We start from the raw sequence: 19,116 nt of genomic DNA, 5'->3' as shown, positions 1-19,116 counted from the left end.
CCAAGCAGGGGCCAGATGGGACCAAACCTCAGCTCCATTCCCACTGGGCTTTCATTTTAGCGCTAATTAGCTGCTTTTAGATGCTTGCTTGGCGACTCTTCTCCTCCAGACTAAAATAACCGAGACTCTCCAGCCAAGCAGGCTGCAGCTCCTCTGAACAGGACATGACAGTCAACGGTTAACAGAATGTTAACAGCCCTAATAAACCGCATGTGAAGTATTGTTTTAATTTAGAATATCTTTTAGTGTACATTAATCTTCCTTCCTACAGGCAAAAAAAACCTTCCCGCGAATCCAAGGCATGCTTAGAGGAAAATACACACACATATACACACACACGTTAATCATTTTTATTTACCCTGGCATCCGAAAACTCTGAAGGGTGCCTCTTACCCTTCGACAGGACTCCAAGCTGGCATGAGGCTTAAATTGTGAGGCTCATCCATAATGGATGTAATTCAGGAGGCAGCAAGCTAGCAATAAAATATGGCAAGCTCAAGTTGCTTAGTGAAACATTACAGAATGAATAACAGTCTTTTCTCTCTTCACATTTTTGAGTGCTGTTTTTAGATTTCAAACAAGTTAATCGGCCAATTGAAAGCACATCTCAATACAAAGGAATCCAAAATACAAATCCAGCACCAGGAAACTGCAGTAGCAATCATAAAGATTTTTATTTTATTTTTTTATTTACAAAGTTCAACTCTTTGACTTTTTTTCACTAACTACTACAGCATATGCTGAAAAGACTAATATACCTAGACTGGATGTGAGTTATAACAGTTAAGGGCAATATCGTGTATGCAATCAGTTCCACCGTTTATGCTGTAAACTTTACAGTGTCTTTTCAGTCACAAGTACTTGATCGCAGTCACAAAAAAGCTGAAATTGCTATCGTACACCTGAAATTGGGCTATCATCCACGAGAGAATCGATCACAAAGTCCGCAGTTGATGATGGATTATTGAGCCGACAGATTTTCATTGGTGGAAAGGCAACACGTGTGACGTGCTTTGTTAAGACGGAGAAATCCATTAGAACTTCCTTCTTTGTTCACTTTCTCGCCTTCTTGTTGCCAAGCTTTATCCTTCAATCTTTATTACCTCTGCCAGGGTGCTAATGTTTTGGTTGCTGTGTGCTGGCTTGATATCACAAAAACCTGGAGAGAGAGAGAGAGAGAGAGCTTACTTTGTTTGTTTGTATTCTTCTTAATTAAGCACCTCAAAATATATTTCTAGTGCATTCTTTTGCTCAAAAACCCATCCTGGTAATTAGTTTTTATTTATTTTGCCTTAAATATAACTCACTGTGTGTTCTCAATCTTGTGAATTTTTGATCAAGCCAACAATTTCCAATTTGTGACCTGCTATCAGTGGAAAATAAAATTTAACAAGACAATTCCCCAATCCACGGGCTCTCAATCTCTCTGCTTTGTCTACCAGAATAACGAGAAACATTTCTCAACCATCGTGTCAGTTACTGTGTCTGGTTTAAAAATGGCAGCGAAATGTACGGTGTCTTACAATGTCACTCCACTTTTTGTATTCAAATATTCATTTATGAACCATCTGGCATTTTGCATGAGTTACCTTAGAGCATTTGGATTGGACGTCTATCACAGTCAGTGAAACTTAAAGATCGTCAATGACATTTATTCAGTGGGGATTTTTTTTAAACAATAAGTGTGAAAGAGTCACTGCTGTATTTTCAACATTTTTACTCTCTCTCTCTCTCTCTCTCTCTCTCTCTCTCTCTCTCTCTCTTTCTCTCTTTCCTGTGTAATGTCATTGAAAATGAGACAGGTAATTTGCTAAACAAATCAGGCAGCTTTCTTTGGATTCCCAGCGACTGAGTGTCAGTCTTAAAGGCCACAACTGTCCATAGAGCAAAAGGAATTGTCAAGCTTTACAAACAAACAAGCAGCTGGAGATACCTGCAAACTATCTAAGCAGAGTGGTGTCCTTAACACGGAACAGTCCCAATGTGTGCGTGGATTTGGGCTCAATAACAGCGTTGTGATGGCATGACCGAATCCCCGAGGTGCGCTGTGTTAATGACGCTGGTTCAAAGTCGGCACGTCTTTCATGTCTCCTCTTATTTGTCGGCTTGTCTCGGAGCGCAAGAGGACTTCTGAAAGGAAAGTTGTATCCTGTTTATGACCCGGGATCAAATGTCCTTTTGTGTGATTTGTACTTGCAAAAGATTCTTCAAAGTCACACTGTTGGTATTTGACAACCACAACTAATGTAGAATGAGCAGATTGAATGGGTTTTTGTTGTCTCTGTGTTGTTTTACGACAAAATTGTGAGAAGAGCCATGTTTCCATGAAAAAATAGTCTTACCTTCAATTTTTTTGTATTCATCAGCAACCTAGAAACGAATCAATGTTTCCACAAATTGTAAAATTTCATCCAAGATAAGTCATTAGGCTTTGTATGAAAACCAAACACATTTTCTCTTGAATTATTTTCTTTTTCAGAAGTAAAACTAAATAGAAGTTTTAATTTTCTCAAACGACCTTACAGCTAACCTTGCAAATTAGAAGAAAGACTAATAAACTGGGGAATTGATTGGTTTTCTTCCTAACTGTGTATTCATTAACTTCATACCCCATTCTATTTACCACACTTGCTTAATTCTCTCCGTCATTATACTGCAGATATACTTTATTTTCTTTTATTATTATTGATTTTAACATAAGCAGTCCATCACTCTGAAATTTGTCATTCACACATACCTACATAAAATACCATCATCAGCGAACTGGCCATTTCCCAAACTTGTTATCACTCTGCATTCCCATCGGGCCAACGGAATAAAGATTGATGTCCTGTTAATGGTCTGCAGGCCTGCTGAACGTTAACGAAGCACTGGTGGCAATCCCACAGTCATTAACGGTCGCGACTTTAAAATCTGTCCCTTTTAGCAACACCTGCTGCCACATGAATCATTGATTGACACTGATTGTCTCCTTTTGATTGTCTTCAAATTGACATTTCCTAGCTTTTTCCAAATGATTCGACAGCTCAACATTGAGTGATCGTGTTTCAGTGTCATTGACGGTGACAGACGTCCAATCGGTTTTGACTCAGAGTGGCTGGTTGGCAGCTTACGCCCGGAGGAGATTAGTGCCATGAGAGGAGGGGAATATTCCCTCTCAGGTCAAAATAGGTCAAGACCATGCAGGTGTAATCTTCCTACGATATCAAGCGAAACGTAATGGACGAGAGTGTGAAAGATGTGGTGATCAAACGTGAGATGAGGTCTGAGGAAAATGTATGAAATCATCAGTGCAAGTCGACCGTAAATGGCTTTTTATTGTCATGCCAAAACACACAACGCAGGGGAAAAAAGGAGGAGCATAGATTGGGGATAAAATATGTCCACTCATGAGGTTGGAAATACAATGTCACAATTGCAATGTCGGTTAGTGAGCTGAGAACAAGGAAAGAAATAGATTATTGATGGCCTCAAGTTCGTTGAAGTGATATCTAAAACAAAATGACTTTTGAAACAGCCTGAATTCATAGTTGATTTGATCCGTCATTCCATCCATTTGCTCGTGTTCAAGGTTTGCCTGGAGCTGAAACCAATCCCCACTGACATTGAAAAGAATGTTGATTACACCCTAGACCGGTTGCCAGTCAATCCTCCATCTTTTTATTTGTATAATGCCATTTTGGGAAACTGTGGCTAACATTCGTGAATTTTGTTTTGGTTAGGAAAGACAGCAAATTGTCCCAATAGGTGAGGCGCCATTTTATTAAGTTATGGGTTTGCATGGGCATGAGGGCGTGTATTTGTGCATATTCCTGCACTTTCGGGAGAACCCGGAGCAAACTGTTGCACACTCCGCTTAGGAACTATTGATTGTTGCGGAATTGACTCCCAGAGGAGAATCCACTCACCACAGTCAGGGCGCTTTATTTATAAACAGGGTACTTGTCTTCATTGACAAAGAAGGAAAGCAGATTGATCCTTCTTTGTCTTGTTAGGCGCTCAATGTCGTTAGCGGGTTCCAAAGGCTGAAATATTCTCCAAGGTTTTTAATTATAATTGTATTACTGTTAGATATACTCACACATACTGACAGTGGTGAATTGTAAGCACATGTATATTTAATATTATTTTCCCTCATGTCTTCTGCACTGGTATAAAACCCATCATTAATTAATCATTGTCATATAATATTGATTTTGAACAAAGAATGTAATATTTACATATGTTTAACACAATGGTAATTAAATAGTGATGAATGAAAGGTAAATGAGTCCAAAAATGTTGTCAGTTTTGCACTAAGAGTCAGGAATAAACAATGTTTTTTCCAGTGCAGGTTTTAAGTTTATTACCAAGATTTGTTTTCTTTCAAATATGAAATGACTGAAGATGAAATGATGAATCTACCTGCACTGACCACCACTGCTGTGTGGGGCAATAGAGTCTAAAAAACAAGGAAAAAGTATGAAAAGGAAATTATTTGGAGTGAAAATATTGGGGCACAAATGAATGTGCCCCACAAAATCTGCATAACGACAGGTGACCAATGACAAATAATTCAGGCACGCTGATGTTTTACAAAGACTGGAGCAAAACAATGACCTTAATTATGTTTAATTTATATGCCATTCATTGTGCAGCCATTAACATGTAAACATTTAGCATCTAGTTTTGCTTTAGAAGCTAATTGGAATGGATCTTATCTGCGTGGCTTTTCTAGTTTTTTAAAGCAGTAATGGTAGGCATTCTATTTTCTTCAAGTTGGTGGGATAACTTGAAGTGTCTGGCCCTTGTTTTGGGTAATAGAATGGAAGCAGAGTTGTGCAATTAAAGTAGAAAGATAACAAAATTAAAAGGAAATTTCTATGGGGCCAATAGGGACCAGAGTAGGCCATGAAGGGAAGAAGGAAAGCTGATAATCGTCTTGAGTGAAGTGGCATGTGAACCCCTACACCATCAGGCGGCTGCAAAATTTCATGTTTTCTTTTTTTTTCAACCGAAAACAATAGTTTCACAGAAGTCATCCGGCAATTCCTAGAGCAAATTTGATCATTTACTTCATGGAGATCTGCATCACGTGATTAAAGTGTTCCATTTTGTAAAATCCTCACAAATGATTATTATATCTTTCCTTAGTCATGGTAATTATTACAGTTCTGGTAAGTGCCTAATATTGTTCTGGTAATTAGTCTCGGTTTAGTTTTTTTCACTTCGCCTGATATAGACTAAGATTTGCTCAGCATAAAATCCCCAAGGTCATAGTGTCATATCTTGAGGGGGTGTATAACCAAAACAAGCATTAACCAAGGCACAAGGTTCAGCTTGACAGCTGTCATCATTATTTTCATCAGCCTGTCAGTATTTTCCATGATCAAAGTCATGTTAGACATACTAATATTGCATTCATGCCATTTCCAGGAAGAGGTTGAAAATCGGACAATTTACCATTGAATCTAATGCCCACAAAATGAGAACTATGACTCCTATCACTAGCATGTGTGTGTCTGTGTGTGGACTCAGTGAGCAATTTCCATTTGGTCTGTGGGCTCATCAAAGGCCTCACACTCGAAATTTAATGAGAACGTCTGGCAGCCAATTATTGGAAATGACCTAATTGCGTGATATAGTTCTGAAACACACGCACACAAACACACACACACATACATTCGCCTTCTACTGGTTTGTTGGTTTGCCCGTCAACATCTGTCAGGCTGGCTCTTCTGCCCACATTGAGATTTTTGTTCCATTACGCTTTTTGTAACAATTGGCTGAATCCTTAAGTGTACAATCCTAGACACTAAATGAGTTGATAGCACAAAAATCCACTATGGTGATTATTACGTTTGTGTTCAGATACACAGATTGGCTTTTTTTCTATTTAAATAGTTTTTCTGCCTTAAATTAACAAATTCATTGCAATTGACGACTATTTCATTCTGACCTCTACCAGTCAAAATGAACAGGACAACTGTCCCTGTCAATGACAGCCAAAAAAATCTGTTTTTTGCAATGCGTTTCCAATATGACAACCCCAGCTGCTCTTTTCAGAAATAGAGTATGGATATATACATCAAGTTACCAAATACATTATTAACCCTAAGAAAACACCAAACATTTCACAGCTTGAAAAACTTGAGACAAATATTATTAGCCTTTCGAATGATTCCCCCACCAAGTAACTAGTCATGTCTGTCGCCAAACATAATTACTCCCATCGCTGCCCTTTTCACAGACGCCGGGTGACGAATTCCTCATCCGCTCTTTTCTCGGCAGCTCATTCCACAGCGTAGTTCTTAAATCACACCAGGGCAGCACTGCTGTATTCACAAACCTTTCCAAGACAGTCAATGTGTACGTCTTGGAGTGCAACGCCATGAAAGACGCACTGAGAAAATAGGCTATTATGCATGCATGTGTTTTCTCAGAGACGCCATCCTACCCGCGCTCTAATTTGCAGTATAAATACTTGTGACAGATATGTAAAGGATTTCGGCTTGCATGCAAACTGAAGTTGAACCATTTGATTTAAGCTATCATAAGTCAAGCACAAAGACCAGAGGACACTTGCATTCGTTTTTGCGCAAATACATTCAACAAAACACTTAAGTATACAATCTAATAGGGGCTTTTTGAAATATGCAGACCTCCATGAGGTGCAACACGGCCTGTTGGGGATGAAAGCATCTGAATTTGTTCAGATTTATTTGTACATTGGCCGTGAGATTTGCTAATATGGCTCATTGTTTCTTTTTTAAATGAGGAAAAATGACATTCATGCTTATATGTGACATATAAGGGATTATCTTTTATTTATGTTAACACTCCAACTGTGATGAGCAGTTCCAAGTGAGTCGTTGAGCTCTTTTATGAATAATTGTTCATTCATACATTCTACCACTTGTTATACAATTTGGTCACCCATGTAGTTCTCACAACCTCCCGACTACCAGTAGTTCAAATTTGTCCTCTGTACAGGACATTTGTAAACCTAAAAATCTCTCACCCAGTGCATCCAATCACATTAACTCCTTATTTTCTCTATAGAGGACATTCAGAGCTTTCCAATGATACCAAATTTCTTATGCAGTATTCCAATTACTTCACATAGATTGGGGAATTTCAAAATAAATGTAATTAGACAAAAAAAATTTCTCCTGTTGGTCAGGAAGATATGAAAGAATCAGCTGAGCAAAGGCTATATTGATGATGAATCACTGAAAAATTAATAACAATACGGAATTTAGGTGAGAATGAAACTTGTCTATGTTTTCCATGTTATTTTTTGCAAACTTTGTCAGAAATGTCACCGATAATTATGTATTTCATTTTGTAGTCATTCCTCAGACAGCGAGGTCATGTCAACATCAGCAAAACCTACTAAACGCAAAGATTATTTTGTTTATCAGCACATTTCAATATTTTTAACATCTGCTGCTTCAGCATGTGTTCTGGCGACCATTACTTCTGGCCAGAAAATAGAGCAAATATATCATGTCAATGGTGACAACCTTTTCACATTGGGTGAGCTAAAAATGTGCAAAATAAGTCCAATTTGGAGTGAGGGGGTGGTTGCTTTTTTATATATTTGACCAATAATACGATGCAAGTGTTTTTTTAATACAACTACTAATATAGAGCCCAGAGTTAAACCAACTTACATTTTGTAAGAAAGTTTAAACAAGGTCAAAAAAAGCAAGTGAAATAAGCACTATGCTGTCTGTACATGCGCAATGATTGAAATCAAGAAATGGGGGGTACACAAACATCTGTAATGTGTTTCTAACCAGACCATAGTAACAATTTCTAACACTCACTAATCAGGAATGTTCTGTTTGAATACAATGTAATTAATCAAAGACTTGCTTGGAAAGAGTGGATTTCTGGGTAATTTATGCTCTCGTGTAATCCGCAGTGTCTTAATGCGCACACAGTAGTTAGTTAAGAGGTTTGAGGTCTTTCTGCACTGCTCAAAGATTAATTGCGCGTCCAACCTCTTTGTTAATCATACTGTCCATTAGTGGACTCAAATAAACGGGTAGCACGACAGGCCCATTCATTTCTGTTCACCTCAAAAGAAGTACTTGAATCACGACTCCTCTCCTGTCCTGACAGATATTTCCACATTTGAAATGGCCAACCTTCACAGTACACAATCCTGCTTCAGTGTGATTTCAAATGACTGGCATCCCCAACATGCGAGATATTTGAACCATTAACATGTCATGGCCGTGTTAGTGATTCATTGATTCATTTTCTGTACCGCTTATCCCCACAAGGTTTGTGGAGTAGCCAGCAGGCATTGGATCCAAAACACTGTTTAACAAGCACTAAATCATAATAAAAAATAAATTAAAAAAGACGAGGCAAAATCACATTTAGCAAGAAATAGCCAGAACAATGGCAGAACTGACTCGAAAGGCAACACCTCAGCTGCCTTCTCTCGGCTGGCCTATGATTACATGTTGTGCTGACGAGATGGAATGCAGGAGCGATGCAGGGATGGAGAAATTAGACCTGCATCACTCTGTCACTGAGTGAGTATGTCAGTGATATGGAAATAGTTAGTTTTTGAAATATACTTTATGACAAAATTTCACTCTCAGCCTTCATTAATGCATGACATTTCATGAAGAGCAAGAAAAATGGACTTAGAATCCCTCATTAACATATATATATTTTATTTTTACTTTCCTTAGTATCATTTGGCTATATATATATATATATATATATATATATATATATATATATATATATATATATATATATATATATATATATATATATATATATATATACACACACATACACTATTTTCTACCAGAGACTACATGAAAGTAAGGGAGAGGTAGGTCGATATACGCTGATACAAGAAATGGAGAAAGACGGTAAGAATGAAAGTAAATGTGCTCTCCAGCCATGTCTGCCAGCTCAAGCGGAACCTTCATCTCTTGACTCTTTCTCATACACACATACACACACTTGAGAATGTCGTATCTTTTTCCGAGGTGGGCCACATCGAGGACGGGGGGAGATGAATTTACAGTAAATATAAAATCATTACAAACATGACGCACACAATTTACATGTTGGCTTCTTAGTATATTAATAAAGCTGATTATTCAGTAAAAACATTTTTGTGAAAATATTTTTTTGCAAGCAAATAAGAGCTAAGGTTTACATTTTTCATAGGCATATCTATGATTTCAAAAAGCAATTCATAATTAACTGTTGATCAAACTAGTTGCCAATAATTTGATGCACAGTTTTTATTTTCAGAGCTACTGTTGGTTGGGTCTTTAATTAAAGCAAACTAAATACTGGTTCAACATTCATCCATAAAACTAAGACTAATCATCTAATATTATGACTCTATATTTCTGCTGGCCCCATGGCTCTCTCTTGAACTGTATTCAACATTTGAATAGATAAATTATGCAGCTTTGCACAGTCCCCTTTCTGAGTGTTGTACCCGAGAGGAGAGGGGGGGGTAACAATGTAAAGCAAAACAGGCAGTGAACCGCATGAATTTCAGTAAACAACCTCCCTAATTAGACTAATTGATTTCACACACCTGGCTCCATGATGGATGGAGTAGCCAACTTTCTGTGCGTGCGTAGCGATTTGTAATTCGAAAGCAAGCTGCTTGTGTGGTGCAGCATTGGTTGCAGATAGACATTAAAACATCACACCAGCACACGTGCTGACCTACAAAAAGACAACAGTTCTATGAATAGAACATACAGTCTTGTTTCACTATTCTTTGGGGGCAGGAATTGAGCTCTCCTACGAAAAGTGAACATTTCCGTGTGTTTGACATCACACCTCTGGAGAAGCAGTTTATCAAAAGCTTACTTGAGTTTAAGTTCAATCCGAGATTTCCATGCTGTTCTTTCTGCTGTGCTTCAGGAACACAAGTCAAGTATCTCAATGTGAGGGCAAAAAAGTTCAATTTCTTGTTACGCAAAGTAGAATAAAAACTTGTGAAAGTACAACTTGCCCCCAAATGGACTTACGTGGGTAAATATGGTGCATTTCTAAACACAGCCAATCAGAAATATGCTTAAAGATATGCTATATTCTAAATCCTATTCAACATTATTTTTGTACATACCCCCTTTCTTCCAGTACTCTCTTTTTTCCACACTAATGGTTGGATTTCTCCCTTCGCATTATCACATGGCTTCTCCCTTTCCTCAATGCACTGGTGCTCCTCTGCTCCCTGCAGCCATCCTACTGTGAAATACAAATTAAGCATGACACATGCCTTCATAGGGTGCAACACTTCTAACACCATAGCTGGCCTCATCTAGCAAAATACCCCAATTTAATTGAACATCCTGAAGCTGACCCCGTGCGCGCACAGGGTGAGGAGCGTTTTGGAGGGTAGGGGGTCCGTCGTGTGGCTCAGGGGGTTTCACACATGGCTGCTGCTACTGGCTCGGGCGCCAAAACCGCCGGGCTCGGTTTCTGCGCGTGCCGTGTTCTCCGCTGTTGATGAAATAACAATTACAGCCAACTTAATATGAGGCTGGAAAATGCTCGAGGCGTGAAAATATTATCAGATACTTTTAGTGATTCATTCAATCTCATCAGATGCAGGAGAAACAAATACTGTCATTCCGATCACGTCGCATGGGTCATTGTGAAGCATGCGCAAGTATTTCTACGAGCTTTGCAAATGCGGCATATGCATACATATTTAATCACCATACTCTGCTGACCTTTAGTCCAGCTGGGATGAAGAAGAGGCAGACAAGCGAGTCTACACCAATGTCTGCTAAATCCTTTAAATAGCCACTTTTGTTTTAATTTTAATACAAGAAACTTCTGTATATTCAATTTTCCTACTGTTTTGTGTTATTGATTTGCAACTTCAGTGATTTTAAGGCCTTTAAAAATGCTAAAAAAAACATCTATTGAGCAGTGTTCTGTGAACTTTTAAGACCAAGTACACCATAAATAACATTTTGCATTCAAAGTATTGACATAACATTAAAACTCAACGTTAGGAACAAGAGAAACTAATTTAAATCAATTCAAATGTATTGCACAAAATAACCTATCTGAAGATTGAATGCATTTTTAAAGTTAAATACAACTTAACTACAGGCAGCATTTACTTGAATCAAAACAAACTACTGATTAAATAAAGATTTAAAAGTTGTCTAGGAAAGGGAATTTAATAACTTGGCTAAAATGTCCAGTTTGATGTTTCATTTTTTTGGCGCACAAAGTATAATAACGCTTATGATTCATTTTCCCTCACCATGCCTCATTGATGGTCCACCTTGCCCCCAGTGATCACCCCCCCCCCAGTACTACAATCAACCCAGGCAGCTGTGGCGCAATTAATTTCTCATTAGGGTAGACAATGACTATCACGCAACCTCGCTTGAAGTCTTTCACTGTGGGTTGGTCTACAGAACCCCCCAGCCCCTTCCCCAAACTCCCGCCCCCTCATCATCATCATCATCATCATCACCCACGCCTTTAGTGACATGCCGCCTGCGGGAAGCTTTCGTGTCCTCACCGAAAGAAAAGAGAAAACAAACAATAATTAGCTTCCTGTTGACACAGTAAATGGACGACCTGAGTACAAATGAGCTCTCCATGAGAATCAGGCAAAGGTCTTCCTTCATTAAGCAACTACATTTCTTAATTTGTTGATATATGCATTGTCAGAAACATTTCATAATTGATAGCATCCCTGAGACAAGAGTACTTTATTCCTTATCACATTTTGTAAGTGTTTGAACAGTAGTCATTTTATGTGCCATTTCATTGCTCAGCTCGGTCAATTATCAAATGTTTCCAGAAAGGCTGTTTTGTGTTTTCTTTTATACGTGGCCTTCAAATGTTAATCACACCCATGAGTCTTCACAGCGGCATCTTGGTCAGCAGCTGTATTTTATTTGTCACCGTCGTATTTGTTTCACAGTGCCGAATCAACAATTCCGCCTCGGCTGTAAATTTTGGTTCGGTTGTAGCTTGACTACACGGTTCACGCTTCGCTAGATGTTTCTATGTAGTATTCGCGCACTCTATTCCTGAAGGTCAGGAATTCTACTCTACAATATAAGGGCTTTTTATTCTATTGGATTAGAGCGCAGGCTATTAGACCCGTTCAATTTAATTCATTATTTAAGAGTTATTGAGTTCTCTTTTAATTAGCGCAGGTTGATGTACTCATTACAGTAACAAATGCGTGTACAAACACACAGAGTCATCACAATATTAATCTATCTCCACAACAACTGAGTCACTTAAATGGTAAACTCTGTGGCCCCTCAGTCTAAACCGCCAACTCCGAGGGGCACTAACAAAAAATGGGAGTAAAAACATTGGATATGACAGTTGTTTTTAGAGAAAAAAGAAAATATTTGTGAATGAATGGTAAAATATGCTATGCATTTTGCTGTTTCTTGACCAAACCAAAAGTTTTCCTTTTGGTTAAAGTTAAAGAATGGACGCCCGCCCACTCAAGTTTGGAGATGCTGTTCACTTTTAAAATGCGGACAACTCAGCAAAATTCAGGTTCCTGCATAAATCACCGGAATTGCAAAAATTGTGCTGGCTTTCTCCACTGCGAGATTCTTTGAAAGTCCATCTAAAATAAGCTCCGAGCTAAAGATGGGTTTCTGGATGGGAGATTGTAATGATCTTGGAGGGAGATTTCTCAGGCATGACTTCGGGCTACTGCAACATTTGGGGATATGGTCAGTGCGAACGCCGACTTTGATCGATCGCTTCTCTTCACGGGTGTTAAAACCGCCATTTCAGCAGCGGCCTCCGCAAAATAACCCACGGCTCACAGCGTCTGCTATCTGCTTAGAGAGCAGATGGGCATATAATAGAAGATTGCGCGGGCGAAATTATTTCAAGAAAGGGAAAGTGGAGTGTGCAGCGACCCGACGCCAAGGGAGTGACGGTATCGTATCGTGTCGAGATGCTGACGATGAGTGGTGAGACAATAATGGTGTGGATTTCCCGGGGCAATCGTTTTTCATCTTGTTTTTCAATTTGTTGAAATGGAGTATGAATACATGCCTAGTGTAATGTTTCCGATCCACGCTATTTGTATTTGAGAGTTCTAGAAAATGTTTTTATCCAAAGTTCCAGTGACGAAAAATACCAGGCTTTTCCTTTGACTTCCAATTTGTCAGGTTAAAATGCTCTAATATTTGATACAATAAACATTTAACCACTTCTGCATCCATATTTTTATTAACTTTACATGTTTGCAAACAGCAATCTGACTGAGTTGGCAACATCCCGAGAATGACAAAAGAAGTAGTCTAGTCCAGTAGACACTTTGTAATAATTTCAAAACTCTCTTTAGCATTGATCTCATTCGCTCATATTTAATGCAACACATTGTGCGGTGAGATTAAAATAACAACCAAGTTCCCTTGAGGTGAATTTCAACTGTTAATGTTTGCATCATTATAATTAAGTATAGAATAGATGCAAAATGATATGACCTGGAAAAAAAGGATGAGCATTATGTTCACTGCACACATTGAAAATTCACTTTTCTGGGCTTGCTGCACAGTTGTAATTCCCCAATTCGGTCACGGTTTACGCTTGAAACGCCGCCATGAACATTTGGGTTCAAGCAATAGTGGCGCCTGGACACACACTTGAGTGTGAAACACGCTCACGTTCAGTGGCTGGCTGGCTCCCCCCCACGCCTAGCTGGAGCGGCGGGCAAAAACGGCGACTTGCCGGCGCAGGCCCGGCACCTCTCTAGACCGTGAGGATAGCAGGCCTGACAGCGTAGCTCGCTGATGGACTCGTTGAAGCGGTTGGCCAGCATGGACAGCTTGCTGCCGTGACACAGCGAGCACGGCGTGCAGCCCGAGCCACCGCAGAGTTGGCAGTCGCTCCATTCCTACGGGTGGAGACGCAAAGTAACAATCAAATCACAGTTATACATGCATACAGGTAAGTCAAAAGTCCACGTCACTGATGATTAGTCAACGTAAAACTTGAAACAGTGATTCAGAGTATAATAGGCAATCTAGATAGAAATATTGCCTACCTGCCAGATTTTTTGGATTATAAATCCCACAAATTTATAAGGCTACATTTAAGGGGCTGACGCCTATTAGTTAAAAGTATGGTAAAGGAAGGAAATTGTTTGTCTATATATATTTCATTTCTTTTATGGCATTGCATTCAGATGGTTCTGCGTTCAGTTTGCAGAAGTGTTAGACAGAGAGATCTAAATGCAAAAGAGCAAGTGGTACTTATGTTCCAGAAAACTTTATTCTTTAATCTCTGAGTTTCATAGTCTCTCGAAGCAAGGACTTAATAATTATGTTATGCAAACCCAAAGCGATAGTAGTTGTATGCCCATTTCTTTGTGTCTGTCTGTGTGTTCCTTGCCTCAAGTTGTATGTTCAGCATGTTGTGCAAGCCAAGCAGAACTTTCCATTTTAACTTTGTGTGTTTTAATTCCCCAAAGCTTTGTGATTGTACTGTGTATATAAATAGATGGATACTGTCGAAAAATTGAACTCCAGATTGCCTCAACAAATGTAAAATGTCTCCACAACCGTGGAAACTCGGAATGGGGGAATCACAAAAGAAGATTAACTTCTGGACTTTGCGCAGCCAAGACGAAGAGAAAATTGGCAACTGGAGAAAAAAGAAACACAGTAAACTTTTTCCTTTACAAGACAAAATGGGAAAGTAGCGAGATTAGAGGAAAGAAAGGATTAAAGAAAAAGAAGGGTAATCGTTTAAGGAGATGAGAATGAAGTCGGTGTGTGATCTTAACCCTGTGGGTGATCCATAGACTCTGATTGTTATGAGATTGCCAGAATACATGAGTCAAGGATGGTTACCTGCGTGGGTGTCGTCTGTTTCCGTTCACCCTCCTGCGTGGTGACGGCCTTGGTTCGCCTCCTGCTCCTCCTCTCACGGGCCTGCGGCTGTCCTTCCACATCCACAGGGGGCGCCGCGCCGTAGCCCGATGCGTTGCTTTTACTGGCGGGCGCTCGTACAATACGTAGTTTGCTCGTGTAGATGATAATCTTTCCAAAGTCCAACACTGGGGACTTTAGGTAAAATAATGCAATTTTAAATTTATAACACATTCAGTGGGTACTTTTTGTTAATGCAACACTATCTAATGAAAGAAACATATTTTTTCCATTAATATAAACGTGAATTTTTGGTCGGTTGACAATATGTATAATTTTGGAACTGCCCATTTCTAAATGGACAAGAATTTTAATGCTGTTTTATTGTAAGGAATGTGTTAGATGATGGAAAAGTGGTTTTAAAAATATTTTTTTTTTAACTACGGCCAAATACATCATGTCTTATATTATCTATTACATATGCACTTTCCCTTACTGGTTATACAAACCCTTCTTATTATCTTTTAGGGAGCAGATATAAGTAGCAATTTGCATTTTTTTAACTTGGTGAAATGACAATCAGATAAGCAGCATTGTGCTCCAGTGGAGTCTGTCTTTTGAAAAAAAAAATGAAAGTATCGAGGAAGGCAGCCAAGTATGTGAACCTTAAATGGCTCTAAAACGAAATACCACCTCTGTATAAAATCCACATTTCTGTCCTCCACTGATAAATGTGATAAGATTGTGGTGTCTGAGACGACGCTTGGCTTTATGTGCGATGGATGAAGCTGACACTAAGCCACCAGGCTGCTCTAATATCATTGCCAAGTGTCATGTTAATTGTTTTGCTGTTTTTATCCCCTAAAATTTTCAACTACTTGAATTGCACAGGCATTTGTTCCATAAGTTATTCATGGTCTTGTTTTTTCCTTGCTCTCCTAAGCATCTTTTTTTAACATGGCAACTGTTTTAAACTATATAATTCAGTGTGGAGCCTGGGCACGAATAAAAGCCTTAGTATTGCTCAAATATGATTTCTTTCATGTATTTCACATATGGTAAGTCCAAACTGACAATTCAACAGAACTAGTGAGCCTCTTTTATCATAATACCATAAGAAGCATTAAAACTAGACTAGAAGGTTTTAGGTTACGCTTGTAAAAATGCCCAATCAAGGGTAAACAATACTAAACCTTGTATTCAATTTTTGCACAAATAAATATATCTTTGGCCAAACTGTTTCCTCCCTTATCCCATCAAGAAAAATAAATAAATCTTTACCACGTGAGTGTGCCATGTTGAAGTGGGCAATCCAAACCACAATACATTTACTATGTTACTACTGAGCCCCAGATTTCTAGTGCTTACTTTAGTATCTCCATCTGTTAGGTTGGTCTGGCCTGCAGCAGCCTTGTAGCTTCCCATTCCTCTGTACACATTGATTCTCTGGGCAATGAGCCCTGTTGGAGGCTCCACACCTGGGTAAACCAAAAGACATCACGCTAGCACACTTTCTCTGCCTCTGGTCCCAAATTCAACATACGCCTGCCTCTACAATCTTCAGTTTGCAATCAACTATTCAGAACGATTCATCCATTCATTTATCCATTTTCATCCTTGTCAAGGTCGCAGGGTGCTGGAGCCTATCCCGTGGACTACACTTGAGACTGGTCTCCAGTCAGACATAGGGAAAACATAGAGACAGACAACCATTCACACTCACAATCACACCGCCACCGAGTGGGAATCAAACCCACGCTGTCTGCAAGTCAGGCGAAACAACCATTGCAACAACCGGTGGCCACAAGGAGAAGCATTTAGTTCTTAAATGCAGAGATAATTTGTTTATCAGCATTTCAGTTTTCACAACTTTTTAGGATAAGTTTAACATGAATAATATATAGACACATAAACAAAGCAATACAAAGTCCAAAAATGAAAAAAGAAGAAAACATACAAAATATTTTAATATTAAATAAGTTGAAACCAGATAGGATTATAAATAATATATTCTTAAAATAATACATTCTGCATGAAGCCAGAGAGAAACAACTTCTCCTGCCAAATATTGTTGTTTACGTCATGCTAAAGGAACAAAAAAAATCCCAAACTGTTCTGTCTGAGGTTGATTGAGCGAATATAGTTGAAGCGCACTCCATATTTGGTCTCACTGTCATTATCATGATGCAGCCGCATTTCCATGACTATTAACGCAATTGGCCTGTTTGAATTGATGCAAAGCGGCAGCTCGAGGTGCTCAGATAAAAGTGGCCTTTAATGATCTGCCAGGGTTCCAGCTTCCTTGACGGAACGGAGGCCCTCCCGAGCAAAGCTACTGTAAGTGCAGCCATCCATTTTACATGAGCCGCCACCACGTTTTGTTGCCGTAACGATAACAACCTACCCCGCTGCTCCGACGGAGGCTCCTGAAAGCCGCACAACTGCTCCATCTCCAGGTGGCTGGGCGGTATCTTGCCGTGCGGAAGGAAGCTGTGCGGGTACTTCTCCTCGGGGCTGTCCAGCTCCTGCCCGTCCACGTACACGTGCTTGAGGACCCGGCCGCTGTAGGACGACGCCAGTTTGAACCTGACCTGCCGGTTTGCGAGCAAAGCGGGCTATTACTTAACGGTCGTCAGGCTATTCGTCGGTTGTGTAGGAGACGATCGGTAACAGTGGAAAGGTTTGATCTATTATTGGAGCGTACGTGTGCGAGCTTTCATAGCGTCTCTTTCAAGATAGAGTGAGAGTAAAAAAAAATACTAACAAGAATTGTGAATCTTGTAAGATTGAGTAATTTTCACTCTATCGTGTCCTCTCCATGTACCAGTACCATACCACCTTCTGAGGATTTATCCCTGTAAACTTCATGTGTCTTCTGAAATAATCCTAAAGTTTGACAGAGTTAATACATCCATTCATTTTCTGTACTCCTTATGCTCATAAGGATGGCAGGGGGGGGGGGGGGGGGGGTGCTGCTGGAGCTTATCTCAGCCGATGATGGACAGCAGGCGGGGACACCCTGAATTGGTTGCGAACCAATCGCAGGGTACAACGGTATGGACAACCATTCATGCATACAGAGGGGCAATTTAGGGTGTTAAACTAGCCTACCATGCATGTTTTGGGGCTGTGGGAGGAAACCGGAGTACCCGGAGAGTACCCATGCAAACTCCACACAAGAAGGTCGGAACTCACAATCTCAGAACTATGAGGCGGACGTTCTAACCACTCTGGCAGTTGGATACCAGAGTTAACACGGGTCTATTGAAATAAAATGTTCAGTATTTCCTTCTGCCCACGAAGGCTGCAACACCTTTTGCTGTTGCCAGTTCTCGCCTCACTGGTTCCGGTCCATTTTTTTTTTTTTTGCCTTTGACAGCCCAACAAGAAGCATTTGGCAATCTTTCCCCAGATAACTCACCTTCCTGGGCTTGGTGCCATCAGGTCTCTGACTCTTTTTTCTTTGAGGTTCCTCCATGACGGCTGATGGGACAAAGAGAGCAGGTGGCTCAGTCCATGAAGTGATAACGTCAGCATTAAGCAGTCACTGCATCGCCTTCTGTGATGGACGGCAATCGGGGGAGAGCACGGCGCTGAAGAGCTGTGAGTACAAAGGTGGGTGGAAGAAGCCCTTATTTTTCTTGTATGTGTTTGCCGTGCCTCCTGTGCTTAACAACGAGCTACCCTTTGCCCCACCTCAATTGGAAAGCATGTTAAATTATTCACAACTGGATCATGTGCGCCAAAGGGTGAAGAAACCAGAAACTTTGCCATCAAATAGTGATGACTGTTAGAAGAAAAACATGCATGCATGTTTGTATGTGTGTAGAGGTGAGTGGGTGGGAGTCTTGTTACACAACACCCTGTCAGAAGAGTCGAGTGTCAGTGCTGTATACATATTCCACTGTCTATAATATTAAGTATATACACAATTTCAAATGGGATCAGAAAGCTTTGTGGAATTTCCCCACTGTGTGATCAATAAAATGCAATCTTATCCGATCTAGAATGGTGTTATTCAATATGTTGTTTGTGTTTGCCGAGGGGAGAAAACTGCCATGACAGTGTGACAGTAGAGTTTCAATGCGAGGCTTCGAATTCATATCGAGACCAGAAGAATCACAGAAAGGCATAAGAACGTGTCTCCTTGGATATTTAAAAATATATACTATATATATTGTGAATGTCACCCAAGTGACCAAAGTTTAAAGGTCAGCTGAATTTCTCATGTCATTTTTCTGTCCATTCTTAA

General features: G+C 39.8%; 1 protein-coding gene across 1 annotated transcript; it reads right to left on the bottom strand.

The window, feature by feature from the left end:
- Window positions 1-13,193: 13,193 nt before the first annotated feature.
- On the bottom strand, window positions 13,194-18,519 carry grxcr2 (glutaredoxin and cysteine rich domain containing 2). Its single transcript, XM_077592547.1, has 5 exons — window positions 18,286-18,519; window positions 17,269-17,455; window positions 16,233-16,342; window positions 14,847-15,059; window positions 13,194-13,888 (listed from the first exon to the last, which is right to left on the bottom strand). Exons 1-5 carry the CDS (start codon window positions 18,340-18,342, stop codon window positions 13,661-13,663), a joined length of 795 nt encoding a protein of 264 aa, XP_077448673.1. The 5' UTR covers window positions 18,343-18,519; the 3' UTR covers window positions 13,194-13,660.
- Between the last annotated feature and the right edge of the window lie 597 nt (window positions 18,520-19,116).

The sequence above is a fragment of the Stigmatopora argus genome, chromosome 22 (genome assembly GCF_051989625.1).
Source record: "Stigmatopora argus isolate UIUO_Sarg chromosome 22, RoL_Sarg_1.0, whole genome shotgun sequence".
In the NCBI taxonomy this organism is placed as follows: domain Eukaryota; kingdom Metazoa; phylum Chordata; class Actinopteri; order Syngnathiformes; family Syngnathidae; genus Stigmatopora; species Stigmatopora argus.
This window is presented reverse-complemented; position numbering and strand designations above follow the sequence as displayed.

Excerpts from the sequence above, each read along its gene's own strand:
- grxcr2 (XM_077592547.1), bottom strand. The coding sequence starts at position 18,342 with ATGGAGGAACCTCAAAGAAAAAAGAGTCAGAGACCTGATGGCACCAAG. Across the intron at positions 17,456-18,285 it reads ATGGCACCAAGCCCAGGAAG|GTCAGGTTCAAACTGGCGTC; the intron begins GTGAGTTATCTG and ends GCAAACCGGCAG. Across the intron at positions 15,060-16,232 it reads TAACAGATGGAGATACTAAA|TCCCCAGTGTTGGACTTTGG; the intron begins GTAAGCACTAGA and ends TTTTACCTAAAG.